The 23,333-nt window shown below is 57.9% G+C and overlaps 1 protein-coding gene across 1 annotated transcript; it reads left to right on the forward strand.

Annotated features, from left to right (window-relative positions):
* Positions 1–1,308: 1,308 nt before the first annotated feature.
* On the forward strand, positions 1,309–22,988 carry LOC127381261 (1-phosphatidylinositol 4,5-bisphosphate phosphodiesterase gamma-1-like). Its single transcript, XM_051611378.1, has 32 exons — positions 1,309–2,089; positions 8,291–8,440; positions 8,536–8,629; positions 8,744–8,791; positions 9,413–9,497; positions 9,632–9,712; positions 9,804–9,838; positions 11,010–11,082; positions 11,199–11,300; positions 11,388–11,506; positions 11,600–11,685; positions 11,897–12,017; positions 12,117–12,285; positions 12,561–12,680; positions 12,881–12,988; positions 13,117–13,304; positions 13,938–14,138; positions 14,264–14,383; positions 15,085–15,268; positions 15,574–15,651; positions 16,640–16,743; positions 16,987–17,083; positions 17,623–17,689; positions 18,342–18,505; positions 18,636–18,732; positions 19,530–19,754; positions 20,086–20,234; positions 21,115–21,229; positions 21,451–21,612; positions 21,969–22,057; positions 22,180–22,364; positions 22,447–22,988. The coding sequence occupies exons 1-32, from the start codon at positions 1,870–1,872 to the stop codon at positions 22,496–22,498; spliced, it is 3,888 nt and encodes a 1,295-aa protein (XP_051467338.1). The 5' UTR covers positions 1,309–1,869; the 3' UTR covers positions 22,499–22,988.
* Positions 22,989–23,333: the final 345 nt, after the last annotated feature.

Raw genomic sequence — 23,333 nt, forward strand, 5'->3', positions numbered from 1 at the left:
TGCAGAGATCTTCGCCCACCCAGCAGAGGGACAAACCAGGGGCTGTGACACCCACCCCTCTCCCCCACTGCCCTCCCCCCCTGTCTCTGCCTGGACCTCTCCCCTTCCCCCCACATCCCCCGCATTCCCCAGCCCCTTTCTCCCCATATATCTGAGGCAGGACAAAACTCATAACAGCAGTGACTCCACTCCCAGCCACCCGTGGCGGGGACAACCGGGAGCTAAAGCCTCTTTCCTTTAATCCTGGGGGACTTTTTTTTGCCCAAACACCCCCTTTCTCCCCCCGGAGACTCCATCCCACGTCCTGGGGTGTCCCCCAAGCTGGCAGCAAGGCCTGGAGGCAGCCCCGCCAAGCAAGGTGCCCATCTGAGGTTCCTCTAGATGTCACCCTCAGCCGGCTTTTCCTCCCTTTTTTTCCCAGCTCGGGTTTTCCTTTCTCTCCAAGATCCCGTTGCCCTTTTTTTTTTTTTTTTTTTTAAATTCCTTGCTGATCCCTTTCCGGCCGCGGGTGATTGCAGTTTCCTCTGGGCGTCCATTTCGTCAGCCCGAAAATTAAGGAGCGGAGAGAGGAGAGAGAGAGAGAGGGGGGTGGTGGGTGGGTGGGTGGGTGGCTGGCGGGAGCCCCCTTCCTCCTCCTCCTCCTCTTCCTCCTCCTCCTCTTCCTCCTCCCCCTCCCCCCCCATCTGCATCCCACATCCCACCCTGCTGACACCCCTTTTTTCCCCCCCTTCTTCCAACCCCACCGGAGGTCGGGGTGGGCTCCTCGGGTCAGACAACCATCCATTTTTGGGGTGACTTGGCTTTTTGCTTCCCCCCCCCCCCACCACCTCCCCTTCCTCACCCCCCTCCCCACCCCCTCCCACCCGAGGTCCCTCCCCCCACCCCCCTTCTCTCTCCTCCATCCTGCGGTGGCCGGATGGTTGGTTTTTTTTTTTCCTCTCCTCCCCGCTTCTCCAAAACCTCAACCCTCTCGCCCACCCACCCCCCTCCCCCCCAAAAAAAAAAAACCAAACCAAACCAAACCCAACAACCAAACAACCCGCTTCCCCATCTCCTCCCCCCGCCGCTGGATGCCCGCGCCGGGACCGGGAATTCGGCCAGAAGGTCGCGGCATCTCCAGCCACCAGCCCACGCGTTTCCTCCCCGGCTCCGTGGGGCGGCCGTGGCGTGACGGAGGGGACATCGGGGCCCGTGGCGTGACGGAGGGGACATCATCGGTGGCCTGGCGTGACGGAGGGGACATCGGTGCCCGTGGTGCGACGGAGGGGACATCGGTGGCCGTGGTGTGACCGAGGGGACATAATCGGTGGCCGTGCTGTGACAGAGGGGACATCGGTGGCCGTGGTGTGACCGAGGGGACATTGGTGGCCGTGGTGCGACAGAGGGGACATTATCGGTGGCCGTGGTGTGACGGAGAGGACATCGGTGGTGGCCGCGGTGTGATCTAGGGGACATCATCGGTGCCCGTGGTGTGACCGAGGGGACATTATCGGTGGCCGTGCTGTGACAGAGGGGACATCGGTGGCCGTGGTGCGACAGAGGGGACATCATCAGTGCCCGCGGTGTGACAGAGGGGACATCGTGTCCGTGGTGTGATAGAAGGGACATCGGTGCCCGTGGTGCGACAGAGGGGACATCGTGTCCGTGGTGTGACGGAGGGGACATCATCAGTGCCCGTGGTGTGATAGAAGGGACATCGTGCCCGTGCTGTGACACAGGGGACATCACCAGCCGTCGAGGAAACCCCAGGCCCGAGGCGAGGGCAGGAAACCCCCCCGCCCCGGGAGGTCTGGGCTGTCGGGTCCGTCCCCTCCTGCATGAGCCGCGCTGAGCCCCGCGGCTCCGGCGGGCGATGGCCCAGCACTGAAGATGTCCGTGGCCAGGCTCAGCAGCGTCAATGGCTTCCTGGAGGAGGGCAGGATGGAGGCCGGGGACATGGGCAGGATCCTGCGCTGCCTGGAGATGGGCACCGTCCTCACCTTGTTCTATCAGAAGAAGTCGCAGAGGCCGGAGAGAAGGACCTTCCAGGTGAAGCTGGAGACCCGGCAGATCATCTGGAGCCGGACGCCCGAGAAGGTGGAAGGGGAGAGTGAGTATCAGGGACAGCAGGGCTGGGGGCTGGGGACGGGCTGGGGGGGGTGGCCACTCGTGTTGGGGTGCCTGGCTGTGGGGTGCCTGCTGGTGGTGGGATGTTCTGCCATGGTGGGGTGCCTGGCCATGGTGGGATGTTCTACCGTGGTGGGGTGCCTGGTCGTGGTGGGATGTTCTAGCATGGTGGGGTGCCTGGTTATGGGGTGCCTGGCCATGGTGGGATGTTCTACCATGGTGGGGTGCCTGGTTATGGTGGGATTATCTACCATGATGGGGTGCCTGGCTTTGGCGTGCCTGGTCGTGGTGGGATGTTCTACCATGGTGGGGTGCCTGGTTATGGGGTGCCTGGCCATGGTGGGATGTTCTAGCATGGTGGGGTGCCTGGCTTTGGGGTGCCTGGTCGTGGTGGGATGTTCTACCATGCTGGGGTGCCTGGTGGTTGTGGGATGTTCTACCATTGTGGGGTACCTGGTTGTGGGGTACCTGGTCGTGGTGGGATGTTCTACCATAGTGGGGTGCCTGGCTTTGGGGTGCCTGGTTGTGGTGGGATGTTCTTCCATGGCGGAGTACCTGGCTTTGGGGTCCCTGGTCATGGTGGGATGTTCTACCATGGTAGGATGCCTGGGCATGGTGGGATGTTCTACCATGCTGGGGTGCCTGGTGGTTGTGGGATGTTCTACCATTGTGGGGTACCTGGTTGTGGGGTGCCTGGTCGTGGTGGGATGTTCTACCATGGTGGGGTGCCTGGCTTTGGGGTGCATGGTCATAGTGGGATGTCCTATTGTGGTGGGATGCCCTACCATGGTGGGGTCTCTGGCCATGGTGAGGTTCCTGGACACAGTCGGGTACCCTGTCATGGTGGGATGCTCAGAGGTATAAAAGCAGGAGCTGCTGGGCTGGGCAATCCCTCACCTCCTCCATCCCATCTTGTCTGTCCCATAACTTGCCATGGGGCTCAAGCTGCTGCCATCTCATCCCTTAGGGCCTTAAACCCTCCCTAGCAAGGAGGTAGAGGACCCAGCCACCACCTTGCCTGCTCACAGTGCTTTGAACCCCAAAAATGGGGTGCTCAGGGCTGATGGGGCAGGCAGCAGCACGGGGTGGAGCACAGTGGTGGTGACCCCATGCATTGTGGGTTCCCTGGTGGCTAGTAGGCTGTTGGGTCATAATCCCACCACCAAGCTTTGGTGGGACCTTGCCTTGGTGCTCCTTACCTCGTTACTTGTTACCTCAAGACTTCCCACCTCCTCTTAAATTGAGCCAATTTAAGGATGAAAACAGAAGGTTGGGGTGACACCATCACCCCACAGCCCTGCATAAGGAGGAATCCATCTTTGGGGTATCATCTCACCTGGACAATGGCAAATCCCACCCTGCAGGCTTAGGAGGTGACAGGAGCCTTTTCCCAAGGAGGCCTCGGGTGGATGTCCTTAAAAATCACCCAACAACCCACCCCAAAATCTCCACCCATGGCTAATTTTGCTTAAGATGAGGCAAAATCTCCAGGAGGGTTCAGCTGCTGCTTGGAGAGGCTGACCCCAAGCCAGGCTGGTGGCCATGGCCAGGTTTTGAGCTAGGAAGGAGGGTGGCACCTGGAGAGGAGCATCGACACGAGCAGGATCTCTGCTTGTCCAGACCTGCTGGGCAGGGGAGCAGGTTTTGTGTGAGGAGGAGGGATGGGTGAAGGGAGGAAGGGCACCCATTTTGTATTTTGGTCCTCATGAGGAAGAGCTTGTTCTCCACTCATGGAAGTAACACTTTTCCAGTGCTTTTTTTTTTCCTTTGGGAGCACCGTGCAGCAGCAGAACAAGGCCTTGGGTTGCTCCTGGTGCCCTGCCTCAGTTTCCCCACTGACACCTTGGGATATGGCTTCTCCCATGTGATGGTGCAAAGTCCCCTATGAAAATGAGTGGGCATCATCCAAGGTCACCCAGAAGGGGGGAAAAAATGGAAAACACCTCTGGAATTAGCACAATCCTGCCATCCAACCCCACCACCTTCTTCCTCCAGCCCTGGGTGGGAGCAATCTTGGTCTTGCTGGGATGGAGCATCATCTGGAGCACCTAGAGGTGGTTGAGCACTGGAACAAGGTCCCCAGAGAAGTGGTCACAGCACCAAACCTTCCTGAGCTCAAGAAGCCTTTGGATGATGCTCTCAGGGTACATGGTGTGATTCTTGGGGTGCCCCACACAGGGACAGGAGTTGGACTTGGTGATCCTGATGGATCCCTTCTAACTCAGCAGATTCTATGACTCTGTGACCTTCACCCCCACATCCAGCCCTGCTCCATGCTTCCATAAAATCAGTCACCATGACTTAATGGAAGTGTCAGGATCTCCTCTTCATCCCCAGGGTCTCGCCCCCACCTCACGTCTGACCTCACGCCTGCCTGGGACAGTTTAAATCCCTCCTTCATCCTTGCAGAGGGATTAGCGGGGACAACTGACAGCCCTGATGTCTCTGTTATGGTTTGACAGGGCCAGGACACAGCTCCTGGCTCTCCCTGAGACATCTGGTGCTAATTACATGCTTCGTTAATCAACCCATGGACTCGTGTCCAGGCTGATGGGGTCGTCTGTAGTGTCACCTCCAAAATTAACCTCATCCTGGAAGGTTTTCCAGCTCATCACCCTCAGCAGATCCTGGTCCCCAGGGCAAGGGTGAATTCTAGTGAAAACCAGCCCCAAAGGGACCTTTGATAGAAATTCAAAGAAATAGGGATGAGGGCAGCACCCAGGAGCATTCCAGAGGGGTGTTTTGCCATGATGACAACTCACTGGGATCACATCTCCAGCCTTGTTAATTGGACATAGAACCTTCTGGGGAGGAGAACATCCAGGTGGGGATTGATGCTGCCCCACCAGGAGGAAATCTTAATTTACATCTTGTATTTAAATCTTTTATTTCATTTTGAATCAGCTTCAGGGGATGTGGCCACCTGGTCCCCACCATCCGGGAGGGTCTGAGCTGCCCAGTGTCCCACAGGAAGGAAGGACTGAAGTGAAAACAAGGGGACATGGGTCCTGTCACCACAGCTCTGCCCAGGCCAGCAGGTTTTCCCCATGCAATAGCATAAACCCCCCTCCCATGGAAGTGAGTGGGCGCCATCCAAGGTCACCCAGAAGGGGGGGGGGAAATTGGAAAACACCTCTGGAAATAGCACAGTCCTGCCATCCAACCCCACCACCTTCTTCCTCCAGCTCTGGCTGGGAGCAGTCTTGGTCTTGCTGCTGGGATGGAGCATCTGGAGCACCCAGAGGTGCTCCATCCCCTCCAGCTGCTTTGTTTTGCTTTCCTCCTAACACATTAAGAAAACTCCCAGGCTCTCACCATCCTTAAAAGCCACCAGCCTGACCCTGGCCCTGCATCATCTTCCCATCATCCCGACGTTCAAAGCCTCCTGAGCACCACGCTGCTCCCTTTGCATTTAGAAGAGAAGAAGGATTTTTGCAGCTGGAAGCGACTTCCAGACTGTTTTAATCGCCCGGGACCCCTGAGACAATGCAGGGAGGAGTTTGGAGACATAGTTCTGACATGATCTGCTGCAGATCCTCTGCAGATGTGGTTTCCAGGAAGCTGCTGCCTGCCTTGCATTGTGCAGCCCCGTGCCACTCCCTCTTCCCTGGCTCAGAATCAATCACAGAATCACCAAGGCAGGAAAAGACCTTTCAGATCAACAAGTCCAGCCCATGACCAACACCACCACATCTCCAGACCATAGCACTAAGTGCCACTTCCAGCCTTCCCTTGAACACCTCCAGGGATGGTGCCTCCACCACTTCCCTGGGAAGTCCATTCCAATGTCTGATCACACCTCCACAAAGGAGGGGGTTCTTCCGCTTCTTCTCTGCTGTGGTGAGACCCACCTGGAGCACTGTGTCCAACTCTGGGGTCCCCAACGTGAGAAGGACACGGAGCTGCTGGAGAGAGTCCAGAGGAGGCCCCGGAGGTGATCCAAGGGCTGGAGCAGCTCAGCTCTGGAGACAGGCTGGGAGAGTTGGGGTGTTCAGCCTGGAGAAGAGAAAGCTCCAGGGAGACCTTCTTGTGGCTTTTCAATACCTAAAGGGGGCTGATGAGAAAGATGGGGACAGACTTTTTACCAAGTTCTGTAGCAACAGGACGAGGGGGTGATGGTTTTAAATTCAGAGAGGGGAGATTCAGGCTAGATCTAAGCAAGAAGTTTGTTATGCTGAGGGTGGTGAGACACTGGTCTAGGTTGCCTGGAGAGGTGGCAGATGCCCCATCCCTGGGAACATTTGAGGTCAGGTTGAACAGGACTCTAAACAACCTGATATCCCTGCAGATATCCCTGCCCATGGCAGGGATGTTGGGCTAGATGGTCTACAAAGGTTCCTTCCAATCCAAACCATAGAATCATAGAATTTTAGGTTGGAAGGGGCCTTTAAAGGTCATCTAGTGACCTTTAAAACCTTTCTAGTGACCTTTTAAACCCCTCTGTGATGCTGTGGAGTAGGCTTTGAGCAACCTGAGCTAGATGAAGTTGTCACTGCTCATTGCATGGGGGTTGAACTAGGTGACTTTTAAAGGTCCCTTCCAACCTGATTCCACAGTTCTATGACTATTGGCAGCATCCAGAGGTTGCTGGTTCCTGGTGGCGTTGGACTGGGGAAGGTGGATGTGTCGGGACTTGTTGGCAGAGTCTCGATGACCACCAGGTCTGTCACCCTGTGGATGGGCAGGCTTGGGGATGAACTTCTGCTTTTCAACCTATAAACCTGTTTTTACCCCCAAATATCTGCCTGTGTGCACCCAAGAGGTTTGACTTGGAGCCACAGGGTCGGCACGGGGACAGCAACGGGCTTTCATTTCTGGAGATCCAGCCCCAAAACAAAGCACACACGGGAGCACAGACCTAAAATCCCACCCCATTTGACTCATGGTCACCCACCCAAGGAAGGCTGGATAAAGCCTCCAGTGTTTCCCAGAGCTTTTCAGCCAAGAACAACTGCTCTGCACCTTTTTTTTTCTGGCTCCGTCAGCCCCGTTTCTCCCCCCATCCCTTTTTTCCTCCCTGCCTCCAGTTTTTCTTTGTCCCCTTTGGATCAGGCTGAGGGTTTCTGACCAGGCACCAGCACGTCTGCACCCTTCCCCAACCACCACATCGGAAAACAGGCTGGAAATTCTTCGGGAAATGACCCATTTCCTCAGCAGGACAATACCCAGGCTGGTGGTCCAGCCTCCCTCGATCTTCCAAAGCCCTTTCCGGTCCTGGTGGAGAACAAAGCTACCATGGGCTGATGCTCATGTTCTCCAGAACAACTTTGGGTCTCATTACTAATATCGTCACGTTATCCTTCTGCTCCCAGTGGGACCGTGTCCACTTGGCAAAAGCCAAGGGATTTGGGAATCTCCCTGGGCAACCTAGTGGTGAGGAAGACCGTGGTCCGGAAACCCAACCCTCCCGCCGCCGGCCGAGCTTTATATAGCAAGATAATGAGGGAGCAAGAGCAGCAGGAAAGAAACGCCCTGTGGTCCGAGCTGCTGGGTCTCCAAATTGCCACCTTTGGGCAGATGTCTTCAATTAAAAAGATGAGCTCAGCCTACCCCCGCAGCAGGGGCTGTCTTGGGAAGGAGAAGGCGGGAGGAGGGGTGGCTGGAGATAGGCTGGTCAGGGTGGGGAAGGCTGAGCCTGGAGGACACGTGGCGCTGGTAAAGCTGGGGGATGGGTGGGCAGCACTGGGGGGACACAGCATCCTGAGGGGGCCCTGGAGGACACGTGGCCGTGGCACCCGTGGTGCTGTCGCACAGCTGCAACACTGCTACAGGGACACCCTGTCCCAGGGACACAGATCCCTGGAGGACACGTGGCCATGGCACCCGTGGTGCTGCCATGCACCAACGGGCAGTGCCACTGGGATGCCCCATGTCTGGGGACATGGTTCCTTGAAGGACGTGCCACACCCACGGTGCCATTACACCAGCAGGCACTTCACTGGAAGGTAGTGGGGACCCATCTCCCTAGAGGACACATGGCCAGAGCACCCACACACACCATCACACACCCATGGGCACCACCCTGGGGACACCCCATCCTGGGGGGGGGGACAAGGCACCCCAGAGGCCATAGGATCTCCTGCAATCCCATCTGCCCCAGCACCCCCGAGCCCCAGACGTGGGTCTGTGGTAGCAGGGGGGCTTTGGGACAGTCCCACGTCCCTCTTCTCTCCCTGCCCCGCAGTCGACATTCGGGAGATCAAGGAGATCCGCCTGGGGAAGAACTCGCGGGACTTCGAGCGCTATCCCGAGGACGCTCGCAAGCTGGACTTCACCATGTGCTTCATCGTCCTCTACGGGATGGACTTCAGGCTGAGGACACTCAGCGTGGCTGGTGTGTGGGCTTTCTGCAGCCACCCTTGGGCTCCCACCCCTTCCCCAGACCTCCCATCTCCCCCAGCCTCACCATCCCTCCTCTCCCTCCTCCAGCGTTCTGCGAGGAGGACATCAACCTGTGGATAACGGGCCTCAACTGGCTGGTGGTGGACACCCAGAAAGCCCAGACCCCTCTGCAGATTGAGAGGTGAGGAAGGACCAGCAGGTCCCATTTCACAGTCCCTGTATGGGGGACAAACCCACCCTAAGTTTGGTCCTCTTCAGATCTTGAGTCCTGTCTGTCCATCCCTTCCTTCTCCAGGTGGCTGCGGAAACAGTTTGATGGGATGGACCGGTCACGGGAAGGCAGGTGAGCACCATCATGGGCCTGTGTGAGAGGTGACCAGTGGGTTTAGCTGGACCAGTTCGTTCCCCACAGTTACACCCCAGATCTGGAGGCTGAGCCAGGCTGGGAGCAGGGGTGGTGGGACCAGGTAGTACCAGGTTCCTGAAGGCACCAAAATTCAGAGACTCAGATGCCCTCCTTGCTGTCGTAGGAACCATGGGGACCCCAATGTCCTCGTGCCCAGCTGCTGCATTTCCACCAGTGCCAGGAGGGTATGGACCATTATTACAGCCCATAAACATCTTCCCAAGTCAGGAAGTCCCCAAAATCAAGTGAATTTGGCTGTGACGATGGGGATGGACATCACCTCCAGACGGGATGATGGTTTAGAGCACCTGAGTGGTTCTTGGAGATGCTCCATCTCCTCAACCTTCTGTTCCCACTCATGCCAGACCCCTAAATATAGGGGTCCTATGCTGCTTTTGGGGTCCATAGCCCAGTAGGGTGGGATCACCACACCAGAGACCACACTGGCACCAGGACGTGGGGTGGGACCCTCAGTGTTGGGAGCCAGGACCCATCCAGGGGCTGTCCAACCTCTGAGGGGTCTGACTGGTGCCCTGATGCCAACTCACCCTCCTGCAGCATCACGGTGAAGGACCTGAAGGCCATGCTGCCCCAGGTGAACTACCGTGTGCCCAACATGAGGTTCCTGCGGGACAAGCTCGTGGTAAGGACACCCCAGATGCCCCAACTATGTGGGGAGGAGATCCTTGAGTCCCTGCAGCCAGGTTGGAGCTGGTCCTGGTGTCACTGGCTCCAGTCAGGTGGCCCTGCTCTTACACATCACCCTCTCTCTGGCAGGAGGTGGAAGTCAGGAACGAGATGACTTTCTCCCACTTCATCCAGTTCTACAAAAACCTGATGTTTGATGCACAGAAGTCGGTAAGAGCCACGGCGTGTCCTCCTGAGCATCCCCCACCCACTGTGTCATGTCCCCAACCAACTGAGCTTGGTCCCTTCCTTTGCCATGCAGGTCATCGAGCAGCTGGAGCTTTCCTTCCCCTTGCGGTGAGTTCCTGGGAGCCCCACGGCTGCCATCCTGGCCAGGCCTCCAAGGGTTGGGTCATAACATCATCAAATGCTTTGGGTTGGACCTCACAGATCATCTAGTTCCAACCTCCCTGCATGGGCAGGGACACCTCCCAGCAGCCCAGGCTGCTCCAAGCCCCATCCAACCTGCCCTTCAACACTGCCAGGGATGGGGCAGCCACAGCTTCCCTGGGCAACCTGGGCCAGGCTCTCCCCACCCTCACAGCCCAGAATTTCTCCCTCCCATCTCATCTCCAGCTCCCTCTTCCAGCTGGAAACCCTTCCCCCTGCTCCCATCCCTCCCTGCCCTTGTCCCAAGCCCCTCCCCAGCTTTCCTGGAGCCCCTAAAGTGTCCCCCCACTCCATCAGGTGGACAATGAAGCCGGGTTGTGGGGCAGAGCCAGGGCGAGTGGAGGGTCAGGGTGTTCCTGTGGCCCTGGAGCATCTCCCAGTGTTGGGACGGGTTTGGGGTGGAAGGGAATGGCACGGGTGGACTTGAGGGGTGGGGATGGAGCAGGGATGGGGGTGGGGATGGGAGGGGGTGTTGGGAGCAGGGATGGGGGCAGGGATTGGAACAGGGATGAAAGCAGGATAGGAGAGGGGATGGGAGCAGGAATGTGAGGGGGGATGGGAGCAGGAATGAGCAGGGATGTGAGCAGGGATGGGTGCAGGGACAGGAGCAGGGATGTCAATAGGGATAGGTGCCAGGGATGTAGGGTCTCCTCCCCATATCCTTGGGGAACACTGCTGTGCCCCCCTCTCCCAGCTCACAGGTGACACTGGCAGTGGTTGCTCTAGCAGAACCCAACATCTCAAGGTGTCCATTGCACCCCATTCCTCAAGCCCCTTGGCAACTGACAGAAGTGGGGCAGGAATGGAAACACTGGGGGGCTGAGCTGCAGGTCTCAAGGACACTGGTGACCTCGACTCTCCCAAGAAATTCTGAGCTGTGAGGGTGGGGAGACCCTGGCCCAGGTTGCCCAGGGAAGCTGTGGCTACCCCATCCCTGGCAGTGTTGAAGGGCAGGTTGGATGGGGCTTGGAGCAACCTGGTCTAGTGGAAGGTCTAAGGGGGTCAGAACAAGATGATCCATGATGTCCCTTCAACCCAAACCGCTCCATGATTCTATGGTGGCCACTCTGTGTCTCAGGAACGTGGACCGTCCCGAGCTGTGCCAAGTCTCCCTTTACGACTTCCAGAAGTTCCTGCTGCACGACCAGAAGGTGGGTGGCTCTTAGAGACCCTGGTGGCATCTCTCTCAGCCCCAACCTTGGGGCCTGCCATGGGGTACCCCAACCTGGTTCTTCCTCCCCTAACGGCGCCCGTGTTTGCCCCACAGGAATCCTGGGCCAGCGACGTGGGCGTGGTGCGAGACTACATGTGCACCTACCTCAAGGAGAGCCCCAGTGAGGCCACGGAGCCCTCCTTCCAGCTGGATGAGGTGGGTGGTCCCATGGGACAACTCATCCAGGGGTGTCTGCCAACCCCTGGCAGGCTCTGACCTCTCTGCTCTTCCCCCCCACCCCAGTTCCTCACGTACCTGTTCTCCAAGGAGAACATGGTGATGGACGCCAAGTATGAGCGCGTGGTGCCCGAAGAGATGAACCACCCCCTGTCCCAGTACTGGATCTCCTCCTCCCACAACACGTAAGGACCTGGGTGGGTGGGCTCTCCTTGGAGACCTCCATCACCCCAGCTGGGGCAACTGTGGCAACTGATGGTCCTTCTTCTTCTCTGTAGGTACCTGACAGGGGACCAGTTCTCCAGCGAGTCCTCCCTGGAGGCGTACGCCCGCTGCCTGCGCATGGGCTGCCGCTGCATCGAGCGTGAGTTCCCCCCAGAACCCTGCAGAGATGCTGAGCATCACCACCACCCCCCCAGCACCTTGTGTCTCATCAGATGACCATCCCATGTACCCATCCCATGGCACCAGGGTTGGGGGTGGGGTGGGTGGATCTTCCGTGACCTTTCTGGGGTCTCGCAAACAGTGCGCAGTGGGTGAGCAGCATGTGTTAACCGAGGTGTCTCCCCACTCAGTGGACTGCTGGGATGGCCCAGATGATCTCCCTATCATCTACCATGGCCACACGCTCACCTCCAAGATCAAGTTCCTGGATGTGCTGCACACCATCAAGGAACATGCATTCGTCACCTCCGAGTAAGCCCCAGCCCCTCAACTCCACCCCAACTCTGGGCCGGGTGGGCAACCTTGCCTTTGCTTTCATCCCAAGCCACCATTCCCACCTCCTTCCTCCAGGTTCCCAATCATCCTCTCCATTGAAGACCACTGCAGCATCGTCCAGCAGAGGAACATGGCCTCCCACTTCAAGAAGGTCTTTGGGGACATGCTACTCACCAAACCGGTGGACATCAATGCTGACGAGCTGCCCTCACCCACCCAGCTCAAGAAGAAGATCCTAATCAAGGTGTGGGGTGGGCCCTTCTTTGTGGGAGGGACAAGGACCATGTTGGGCTGGGGGGGACGGTGATTATCCCAAATCTTGGGACTCAAGAGCAAGATCTCTCTGTGCACATGCAGCAGGACGTCAGAGACATGTCCTACTGCAAGAGATGGTCAAGGGGAACAGGGGTGGGTAGAGGGAGACCTGTAGGAGCCCAAGTGTGACCTGAGGGCTGGGTGCTCAGTCTGGTGGGGACACCACACCCACCACTGAGCTCCTCTCCTCTGGGCTGTCCCCAGCACAAGAAACTGGTTGAAGGGAACCTGTACGAGGAGGTCTCCACTGCCAGTTACTCTGAGAATGACATCAGCAACTCCATCAAGAATGGCATCCTCTACCTCGAAGACCCCATCGACCACGTAAGGGTCTCCCTGCTACTGGTGGCCAAGCAGGGTCTGCTGGGTGGAGATGAACATTGGAGTTTGGGTTGGACATGGGCTCTCCTAGATCACTGCAATGCCATGGGGGGTTGGGGCAGGGGCAGAAGCAGAGGTCTCGGAGCCCCATCCCTCCGTGCCACCATCCTGCCCACCTTGATGCTGCTCTTCTTCCCTCCCAGACCTGGAGCCCCCATTATTTTGTCCTGACAAGCAACAAGATCTACTACTCCGAGGAGACATCCCGCTACCAGTTCAACGAGGACGAGGAGGAGGTGGAGCAGAAGGAGGTTGGTGAGGAGCAGGATGTCTCCCTGCGCCGGGAGGATTTAGGGGACAACGTCCGGTTGATGTTGGGAGTCTGGGAGAGGAACGCTAACCCTGGGGCATCTTATCTCGTTCTGGGATGGACTGGCAGGAGTTCAACAACAACGAGCTGCACTTCATGGAGAAGTGGTTCCACGGGAAGCTGGGAGGTGGGCGTGACGGGCGGCAGATCGCCGAGAAGCTCCTGCATGAGTATTGCACCGAGACGGGCGGCAAGGACGGCACCTTCCTGGTGCGCGAGAGCGAGACCTTCGTGGGGGACTACACCCTCTCCTTCTGGTAGGAGCCCCGGGGGGGAGAAGATGCAATCCCACCCTCCCCCAGCCAAACCCTCTGGGGTGTCCCGGCTGGATCGGCGGCCGGAATGTTGTTGTTCTGTTGTTCTTTTTCCTGTGGCACCTGGGACCCCTCAGCATGGGAGGTGGAGCCAAATAGGAGACAACCAGGCTGGTGAAGGGACTGGAGGGAAAGTCTTACAGGGAGAGGCTGAGGGAGCTGGGGTTGTTCAGCCTGGAGGAGGCTCAGGGGGACCTTCTCACTCTCTTCAACTGCCTGAAGGGAGGTTTAGTCAGGTGGGGTTGGGCTCTTTTTCCAGGCAACCAGTGACAGGACAAGAGGGCCTGGCCTGAAGCTGCTCCAGGTTTAGGTTGCATATTAGGAAGCATTTCCTCATGGAGAGGGTGATCAGACATTGGGATGGGCTTCCCAGGGAAGTGGTGGAGGCACCATCCCTGGAGGTGTTCAAGGAAAGGCTGGAGGTGGCACTTAGTGCCATGGTCTGGAGATGTGGTGGTGTTGGTCATGGGCTGGACCTGATGGTCTGAAAGGTCTTTTCCAGCCTTGGTGATTCTGGGATTGATCCTGTGTGATGATTCTGTGCCTCACTCCTCCCTCCTCCCCACCACCGCACAGGAGGTCCAGCCGGGTGCAGCACTGCCGGATCCACTCGCGGCAGGAGGCCGGTGCCACCAAGTTCTACCTGACGGACAACTTGGTCTTCGACAGCCTCTACAGCCTCATCTGCCACTACCGCGAGGTCCCGCTCCGCTGCAACGAGTTCGAGATGCGCCTCACCGACCCCGTCCCACAGCCCAACGCCCACGAGAGCAAAGAGTGAGGGTGCTCCCCATCCCCTTGACCCTCTGGGTCCACCAGCCTCCTCCATTGCTGGTGTCAGGTCTCGGGTGCCCCCCACCCCAGGGCAGGGGTCCCACCACTTCTCCTCTCTGCCCGGCCAGGTGGTATCACGCCAGCTTGACACGTCTGCAGGCCGAGCACATGTTGATGCGAGTCCCAAGGGATGGAGCCTTCTTGGTGCGCAAGAGGAGCGAGCCCAACTCCTACGCCATCTCCTTCCGGTGAGTCTGGTCAGACCCAGCACCCTGAGGCTGCTCAGGCTCAGCCGTGGGGCTCATCTTGTTGGCCGAGCTGAGAACTTCCCATGTCTGTTGCGAGTGGTGGCCGTGGGGTTTTGCTCTAGGGTGACAAGGTGGGACACAAGAGGCTGTCATGGGGAGGCTGTGGTGATGGATCTCTGCTCTGGACACAGGCTGAGGGAGCTGGGGGTGTTCAGCCTGGAGAAGAGAAGGCTCCAGGGAGACCTGAGAGCACCTTCCAGTGCCTGAAGGGGCTCCAGGAAAGCTGGGGAGGGGCTTTTCACCAGAGAGGGCAGTGACAGGACAAGGGGGAATGGTTTTAAAATGAGAGAGGGGAGATTTAGGTTGGACATCAGAAAGAAATTCTTCACCATGAGGGTAGGAAGGTGCTGGAACAGGTTGCCCAGGGAGGTTGTGGCTGCCCCATCCCTGGCAGTGTTGAAGGGCAGGTTGGATGGGGCTTGGAGCAGCCTGCCCATGCAGGGGGTTGGAACCTGATGATCTTTAAGGTCCCTTCCAACCCAAACCATTCTGTGATTCTATGGCAAAGCCATGTCCTCAGGGCAGTCACCTTGGTGGCATCCCCACCAGCGCAGGACATCTCCTCCTGCCCCTCCTGCCCGTGTCTCCATTATGGAGCCAAGGCCTGACCACCCCTCACAGCCTTCCCATCTTGTCTCCAGGGCTGAGGGGAAGATCAAGCACTGCCGGATCCAGCAGGAAGGGCGACTCTTCATGTTGGGCAGCTCGGCCGAGTTCGAGAGCCTCGTGGACCTCGTCAGCTACTACGAGAAGCACCCGCTCTACCGCAAGATGAAGCTGCGCTACCCCATCAACGAGGAGACCCTGGAGAAGATGGGCACCACTGTGAGTGCTTCTGGTGGTGGGGATGGGTCTGTGCCACGGCCAACCGAGCTCCATCCCCAGCTCCACCATGGTGAGGAGGTCTCCTCCAGCTTCTTCCTTGAAGCCCAACCGGGGCTGACCGGGTTCATTCCGCAGCCGTTGCCCATGGGTGTAGCTCCATCCCGGTTCCCTTTCGATGAGTAGCAAAGGGCTGTTAGGTCCTTCTCAACCTCCTCTTGATCACACGTGGTGGCCTGGCTCCCACCACATCCCTTTGTAGCTTCTGCCTGCATCCAGGTGTTCCACTGAGGTGTCTCTCCTTGCAGGAGCTGGACTATGGAGCCCTGTATGAGGTGCGGACCCCCCACTTCTACGTGGAGGCCAACAAGATGCCAATGGCCAGGGTAAGGGGCTGGGCTGGTGTCCCTGGTAGGTGGAGGGTGGGTGGGTCCTAGTACTAGGACTCCTGGGCAGTCCCCTTCCAGACCCACCACATCTCCCACCACTGACCTGGAAAGTGTCAATGTTTTCCTGCCTTTTTCTGACCCTCAAGTGGTGCTGGAGCTGGTGGGACCTTTCCTGCCTCCCCATCACTTCAGGGCAGTCTGAGTTCCACCAAGAGCATCATCACAGCATGGTGGGCCAGGTCAGAGCCCAGCCTACAGCAAGGACTTGGCACAAGTTTGCTCCAACAGTGATGAAACCTCCATGGGTCTCTTGGCATTGCTGGACCCTGAAAGAGCAGGTTTAGGGTCAGTTCCCAGGGGGTCAAGTCTCCATCCTTGCAGGTTTTTGGGACCAGGTTGGCCTCAGAGCTGACCCTGTCTCCATATTTGAAGGTTTTTGGGACTGGACTGGTCTCAAAACTGACACTGTCCGTCCTCAGAGGCTTTTGGGACCAGGCTGGTCTCAGAGGTGAACCTGGAAGAAGCTGGACTGGAGCCCCAAGGTTCCTTCTCTGTGATCCTACAATCCCATGGTCCAGCACTGCTGCACCATAAAGGTCCCTTTGCAGCAGAGCAGCTCTCAGGCTAAGACAAGACACAAGAAAGCTCATCCCAAAGGGTTTTTTTTTCCAGGGAATGTGGGAATATTGGGGATTAACCCCTTCAGCACCCCAGGAGAAACCATTGGCTTACACTGAGGAGGAACCTGCTTTGTGCTGAACGTGGTGGTCCTACAGGACAATGGGTGCCTCCAACCCTCCTGTCCCCTCTAACATCTCTCACTGCTGATGGGGGCAATTTTGAGGGCATTATTTGGGGGTGTTGGACCTTTCAGAAACCCCCCTTGGGGGGGCTCAAGGAGGAGATGGGCTGTGTTGTGGAAACTGTCTGCCGGCGTCTCCGGCACGCTGGGTGGTGACACGTGTCCCTCTCCCTGGTGGCCCAGTGCACAGTGAAGGCTCTCTATGACTACAAAGCTCAGCGGGAGGATGAGCTGTCGTTCTGCAAGCAGGCCATCATCCACAACGTGGACAAGCAGGACGGAGGCTGGTGAGGGTGGTTTGGGTGGCCCCAGGTGGGCATCAACATTTGGGTGGAGGAGGTGTGTGGGTGAGGAGACACCCCACGGGTAGTCCCGCCATGGGTTTTAACTGTCCCCCTTTTCTGTGTGTGTGTGTGTGTGTCCCTCTCACCAACCCCTTCTCCACCTGCTCCCTGACCTTGCATGCAGCACCAGCACCCCTGCCCCATCCCAGAGTGGTCCATTTGCCTTGATCCTCTCACCCCTTGCAGGTGGCGGGGGGACTATGGTGGCAAGAAGCAGCTGTGGTTCCCGGCCAACTACGTGGAGGAGATCGTCAGTGCTCAGGCACAGGAGCAGGATGAGGCTGTGAGTGACATGTCCCCACCTACCCAGAACTGAGGACACCCAAGAGGCTCCCAGTCCTGCTCCAGCCTGGACCCTTATCCAGAGGCTGGGAGATGCTCATGGTCCTGGTCCAGTCTGAACCCTTATCTGGAGTTTGGGGAGTGCTCCTGGTCCTGCTCCAGCTTGGACCCTTATCCAGAGGCTGGGGGATGTTCATGGTCCTGCTCCAGCCTTGACCCTTATCCAGAGGCTGGGAGATGCTTATGGTCCTGCTCCAGCCTGGACTCTTATCCAGAGGCTGGGGGATGCTCCAGACCTTGCTCCACCTTGAACCCTTTTCTGGAATCTGGAGGATGCTCCCAGCCCCATGCCAGCCCAGACCTTCATCCAGAGGCTGGGGGATGCTGAATGGTGGAGCAGAGCATGCCAAGAGGAATTTTTTATCTCTGCTTTTTCTTGCACTTGGCCAATTGGAAAGGCTGGAGGAAGGTTGGGAGTGGGCACCAGGCTGGGCCTCTCATCCCTCCCCCACCATCCCCCTCTTCCTTCCTCTCTTGCAGTCCTCGGAAAACAGCCCCCTGGGGAACTTCTTGAAGGGCTTCATCGATGTGCCGTCCTGCCACGTCGGTGAGTGTCCCCACCACGTCCCTGCTGGGGTGGCTCATAACCCCATGCTGAAGCTCAGTGCCACGAGCTGAGGCTCCCCAAACTCATCAGGCTCACCAAACTCATGGTGAGACACTGGAACAGGTTGCCCAGAGAAGCTGTGGCTGCCCCAGCCCTGGCAGTGTTGAAGGGCAGGTTGGATGGGGCTTGGAGCAACCTGGGCTGGTGGGAGGTGTCCCTGCCCATGGCAGGGGGGTTGGATCTAGATGATCTTTAAGGACCCTTCCAACCCAAACCATTCTATTATTTTATGATGGTCACGTGGTTGTCACCTGGGCTCATGCTTGGCACAATGTTCCAGGGAGCAACAACAGGGCTGGTTTGGGGGGTTTAGCTGGTTTTTGGGGGAGGAGGGATTCCGAGGAATTTGGAAGTCTGGATGATTCAGGAGATATTTACTCCTGGCTGGAAGGAAAACAAATTCCAGCATGGAAAGCTGAAATAATTCACTAGGAAAAAGGGACCTTCCCAGGAGAAGGACCCCAACAGCTGGTGGGGTGCCAGGAGGGGCTGGTGGGGGCCTGGGAGAGGGACCGCTGAGGGTTTCGTTTGCTCCACAGAGCCATCCGTTGGGAATGTCTTCGAGTAAAGCCCCCCTCTGGTGTCCTTATAGTTATCTCCAAAGACGGGAGGAGCTCCAAACCATTTGTCTTCACCATCCATTCCCAGCAGATGTCCCACGCAGCCCAGTCTCTGGACGTGGCCGCGGACACGCAGGAGGAGCTCAGCGAGTGGGTGGCCAAGATCCGAGAGGCCACGCAGAACGCCGACGCCAGGGTGAGGGGCACCCGGGTGCAGAGGATGGGGTGGGATGGTCTCATCCCTGAAGTGCTTGGTCCCTCACCATCTCCAAAAGATGTGAGGGGGGACGGGGGGAGGCTTTCAGCTCCTGTTTCCCCGTGCGCAGATGCAAGAGGGGAAGATCATGGAGAGGAGGAAGAAGATCGCCCTGGAGCTCTCGGAGCTGGTCGTGTATTGTCGCCCGGTGCCCTTCGATGAGGACAGTAAGAGCTGGAGAAAGGGGGGGTCCTGGTGGACAGGGGGATGACCATGAGCCAGCAATGTGCCCTTGTAGCCAGAAGGCCAATGGCATCCTGGCGTGTGTTAGAAAGGGGGTGGTTAGTAGGTCAAGAGAGGTTCTCCTCTCCCTCTATTCTGCCTTGGTGAGGCTGCATCTGGAATATTGTGTCCAGTTCTGGGCCCCTCGGTTCCAGAAGGACAGGGAAGTGCTGGGAAGAGGCCAGGGCAGAGCCACAGAGATGCTGAAGGGAGTGGAACATCTCCCTGATGAGGAAAGGCTGAGGGAGCTGGGTCTCTTGAGCTTGGAGAAAAGGAGACTTGAGGGGCGACCTCATCCATGGTTACAAATACATAAAGGGTGAGTGTCAGGAGGATGGAGTTAAGCTTTTTTCAGTGATGTCCAGTGATAGAACAAGGGGCAATGGGTGCAAACTGAAACACAGGAGGTCCCAAATAAACATCAGAAAAACCTTATTTCCTGTGAGAGTGACAGAGCCCTGGGACAGGCTGCCCAGAGAGGTTGTGGAGTCTCCTTCTCTGGAGACATTCCAAACCCATCTGGACACGTTCCTGTGTGATGTGCTCTGGGTGACCCTGCTCTGGCAGGGGGGTTGGACTGGATGATCTTTCCAGGTCCCTTCCAACCCATAAGATCCTGTGATCCTGTGAAAGGGGGTTGGGGTGGGCTGGACACGGGAAGAGATGTGTGGGGGCAACGGAGCAGTCACGACGGGCCATCTCAGAGTGTCCTCCCAGCTGATGGCCACCTCGGTGCTTTCAGAGATTGGCACCGACAAGGCCTGTTACCGGGACATGTCCTCTTTCCCGGAGACCAAGGCGGAGAAGTACGCCAACCGCAGCAAGGGCAAGAAGTTCCTGCAGTACAACCGGCGCCAGCTCAGCCGCATCTACCCCAAAGGGCAGCGCCTGGACTCCTCCAACTACGACCCCTTGCCCATGTGGATCTGTGGGAGCCAACTCGTGGCCCTCAACTTCCAGACGCCTGGTAAATATTGCTCCTAGGGGTGGCTGGTGGGCTCGTCCCTGAAGGTGGTGCCAAAAAAAAAAAACCCATCAACACATCCCCGATGGTTCTGCCCTGGGTCCTGCTGCTGGAGGTGGCTTGGGGTGGTCCCTCCAACTTGTCTGCCCATCCTGGTGGAACCATCTCCATGCAGTTCTTGGGTGCTTCCTGCAAAAAAACCAGCTGCAGCCTTTCTCCAACCAGGGTCGGGGGCTCTTAGCAGGGGGTTTGCCAGGGGGGGACCTCCTGCTCAAGGACCTCAGGAAGTCCTTGAGCCCCACAGCTGAAAGCTGCTCTGTCCCCTTGGCCACAGACAAGCCCATGCAGCTCAACCAGGCGCTCTTCATGCTCGGTGGCCGCAGTGGCTACGTCCTGCAGCCTGACATCATGAGGGACGAGACGTTTGACCCCTTCGACAAGAACAGCCTGAAGATCGTGGAGCCCATCACGGTGCAATTGCAGGCAAGTGGGGCAAGGACAGCAAGTCCACCCTGAGGTGGTCACCATTCAGATGGTTGTTTGCATCTTCCTCCGTTTTCGGGTCAATTGGGGGTGTTTTTCACATGTTTCAGACTGAATTTGCTCCATGGAGGTCATTGCCTCGTGGTCTCTTCAGCTTGTTGGTCTTTCTCTGCTGGTGGCATATTTTTTCCCAGGGGAGAACCCCAAAATTGTCCCAAGCTGAACCTAATGTGAGCAAGAGGGAGGTGGAGGGTAAAGTGGCTAAAACAAGCCCAGAAGCACCTTATCCACCCTTGGGTGATTTTGGTGTTAGAGCTGGAAGAGTTGATTTGTACTCACCTGGCTACAAGTCCAGAGGAGGCCACAGAGATGATGGGAGGGCTGGAGCAGCTCTGCTCTGGAGACAGGCTGGGAGAGTTGGGGTGTTCAGCCTGGAGAAGAGAAGGCTCCAAGGAGACCTGCGAGCACCTTCCAGTGCCTGAAGGGGCTCCAGGAAAGCTGGGCAGGGGCTTGGGACAAGGGCAGGGAGGGATGGGAGCAGGGGGAAGGGTTTCCAGCTGGCAGAGGGAGCTGGAGCTGAGATGTGAGGGAGAAATTCTGGGCTGTGAGGGTGGGGAGAGCCTGGCCCAGGTTGCCCAGAGAAGCTGTGGCTGCCCCATCCCTGGCAGTGTTGAAGGGCAGGTTGGATGGGACTTGGAGCAACCTGGGCTGCTGGGAGGTGTCCCTGCTCATGGCAGAGGGGTTGGGAACTAGATGATCTTTACGGTCCCTTCCTACCCAAACCATTCTATGACTCTGGAACAGCCAAGCCATGGGGTTGCCCTGGATATTCTTTCCTCATCTGACCTAGCCCCACCTCACTCTCCTCTTCCTCCTGCAGATCCTTGGTGCTCGGCACCTCCCCAAGAATGGGAGGAGCATCGTGTGTCCCTTCGTGGAGGTGGAGGTGTGCGGCTCCGAGTATGACAACAGCAAGAGCAAGACAGATGTTGTAGGTGAGGGTCCACATGGGTGACGTTCCCACCAAGCTCCTGCCTTCCCTGGGACAACCTTTACTTTGCCCTTTGGGGTCCTCTTGGACAATTGGGTGGTGGGGCTGGGTTTCATGGAAGAGTGAAGAGGACAAGCATCTCCCACGAACGTGCTGGTGCCGTGATGGTGATGTCCATGCATCCAGCCCCGCTCTGACCCTCCTTGCTCTCCCCTGGTCCTCCAGCTGACAACGGCTTCAACCCCGTCTGGCTCTTCAAGCAGTTTGTCTTTGACATCAACAACCCCGAGTTCGCCTTCCTCCGCTTCGTGGTGTACGAGGAGGACATGTTCAGTGACCCCAACTTCTTGGCACAAGCCACCTTTCCCGTCAAGGGCCTCAAAACAGGTATGATCCACCTGTCACCACCACCATCATCATCAGCCACAGAATGGTTTTGGGTGGGAAGGGGCCTTTCAAGGTCATCTAGACCAACCTCCTTGCAGTCACCACCACCATCATCATCAGCCACAGAATGGTTTTGGGTGGGAAGGGGCCTTTCAAGGTCATCTAGACCAACCTCCTTGCAGTCACCACCACCATCATCATCAGCCACAGAATGGTTTTGGGTTGGAAGGGGCCTTTCAAGGTCATCTAGACCAACCTCCTTGCAGTCACCACCATCATCTCCTGCGTGAACTGGCGGTGGTGAGGGTCTTGGACCTTGCCATGGGGCTAAGGTTGTGTTGTGGTGTTGTGTCCAGGCTACAGGTCAGTGCCTTTGAAGAACAGCTACACTGAGGACCTGGAGCTTGCTGCTCTCCTCATCCACATCGAGATCATCAACGCCAAGGCAGGTGGCCCAGGCAGCTTTGGGAAACCCCACGTCACAGTTTCCCCTGCCAAGAGAGTTAAAGGGGACCCTGGGGTGTTCCTGCCCACCTCGCCAACCTCATAACTCTTGTGTTGGAGCAGGAGGAAGACGAGGAGAACCTCTACTCATCCATCCAGCAGCTGCGGGACCGCGCCAGCGAGCTCTCCAGCCAGGTCTCCAGCTACGAGCGCACCAACGGGTGCGACTCCCGCTACCAGCAGCGCCTGGATGAGCTGAGGGCAGCCCAGGAGAGGCTGATGGAGCTGACTGAAGTCCGCAACCGCAAGTGAGTGCCCCCCTCCTGCTGGCTTTTGGAGGTCCCTTCCAAGAGGGTTCCCCCTAAGGCCACCCACCCTGCTCCCCACCAGGTTGATGGAGAAGAAGAAGAGGGACCGGCAGATGGTCACCAAACGCAGCTGAGCTGGGTGGGCAGCGAGCTGGGCAGTCCTCTGAGGGACCCTCCCCCTGCCACCTCCTCTCCCGAGGGCTGGGTGATAGCGGTGTGACAGGTTTGGGGACAAAAGTGGACTTTTTGGGGTAGCTCTGCCTGTGACGTTTCTCCGCTGGGGCGAGGTGGGAGGGTGGGATGATGCTCTGACGTCAATCCCAGGCGCCTCCAGCTTCGTCCCGCGTCCCCTGGGGCTGGTGGCCACGTCCTTGTCCCCACGAGGTGGCCACCCACAGCATCTCTTCACCCCTCATCAGCCATGTCCCACCACCCCCGTGGGTGGGAGTGGGGGAATGAGCCCCACAGCCGATGGGGAAACTGAGGCACAAGAAAGGTCTCCTGACACCCGTCCAGCCCAGGATGGGGCAGGACCAGCCACCTCCACCCTGGCTGGCAGTGAGACACCAGGATGGGGACTCGGGGGACACTTCAAAATATAAATATCTGTATTTTCTTCTTTTATCCAGCCTGTACATATGGCCCTGGGGGGCGGGGAGAGGGGGGGGTCTGTACCAGCCACAGTATTAGGGCAGAAGGGGGGACCCCAAAATGTCCAGAGGTGCCCCTGAGACAGGGACAAGAGAGCAGGGGACCAAGTCTGGGGAGGGTGGCCAGGGACAAGGTGCCCTGAGCAGGCACGGGGCAGACACAAGGCACCAAGGTGGCCTCAGGGGTGGACAGGAAAGGTCCCCAAGACGACGTCTGCGTTGACACCAAACCTTGGGAATGGGGACAGATCCTGCTGGTAAAGCCAAGGGAGTTGGTGGCCAGCGGGGTGGTGGCTGGGGACATCTCGGGGTGTCCCCC

This window comes from Apus apus, chromosome 2 (genome assembly GCF_020740795.1).
Source record: "Apus apus isolate bApuApu2 chromosome 2, bApuApu2.pri.cur, whole genome shotgun sequence".
Lineage (NCBI taxonomy): Eukaryota > Metazoa > Chordata > Aves > Apodiformes > Apodidae > Apus > Apus apus.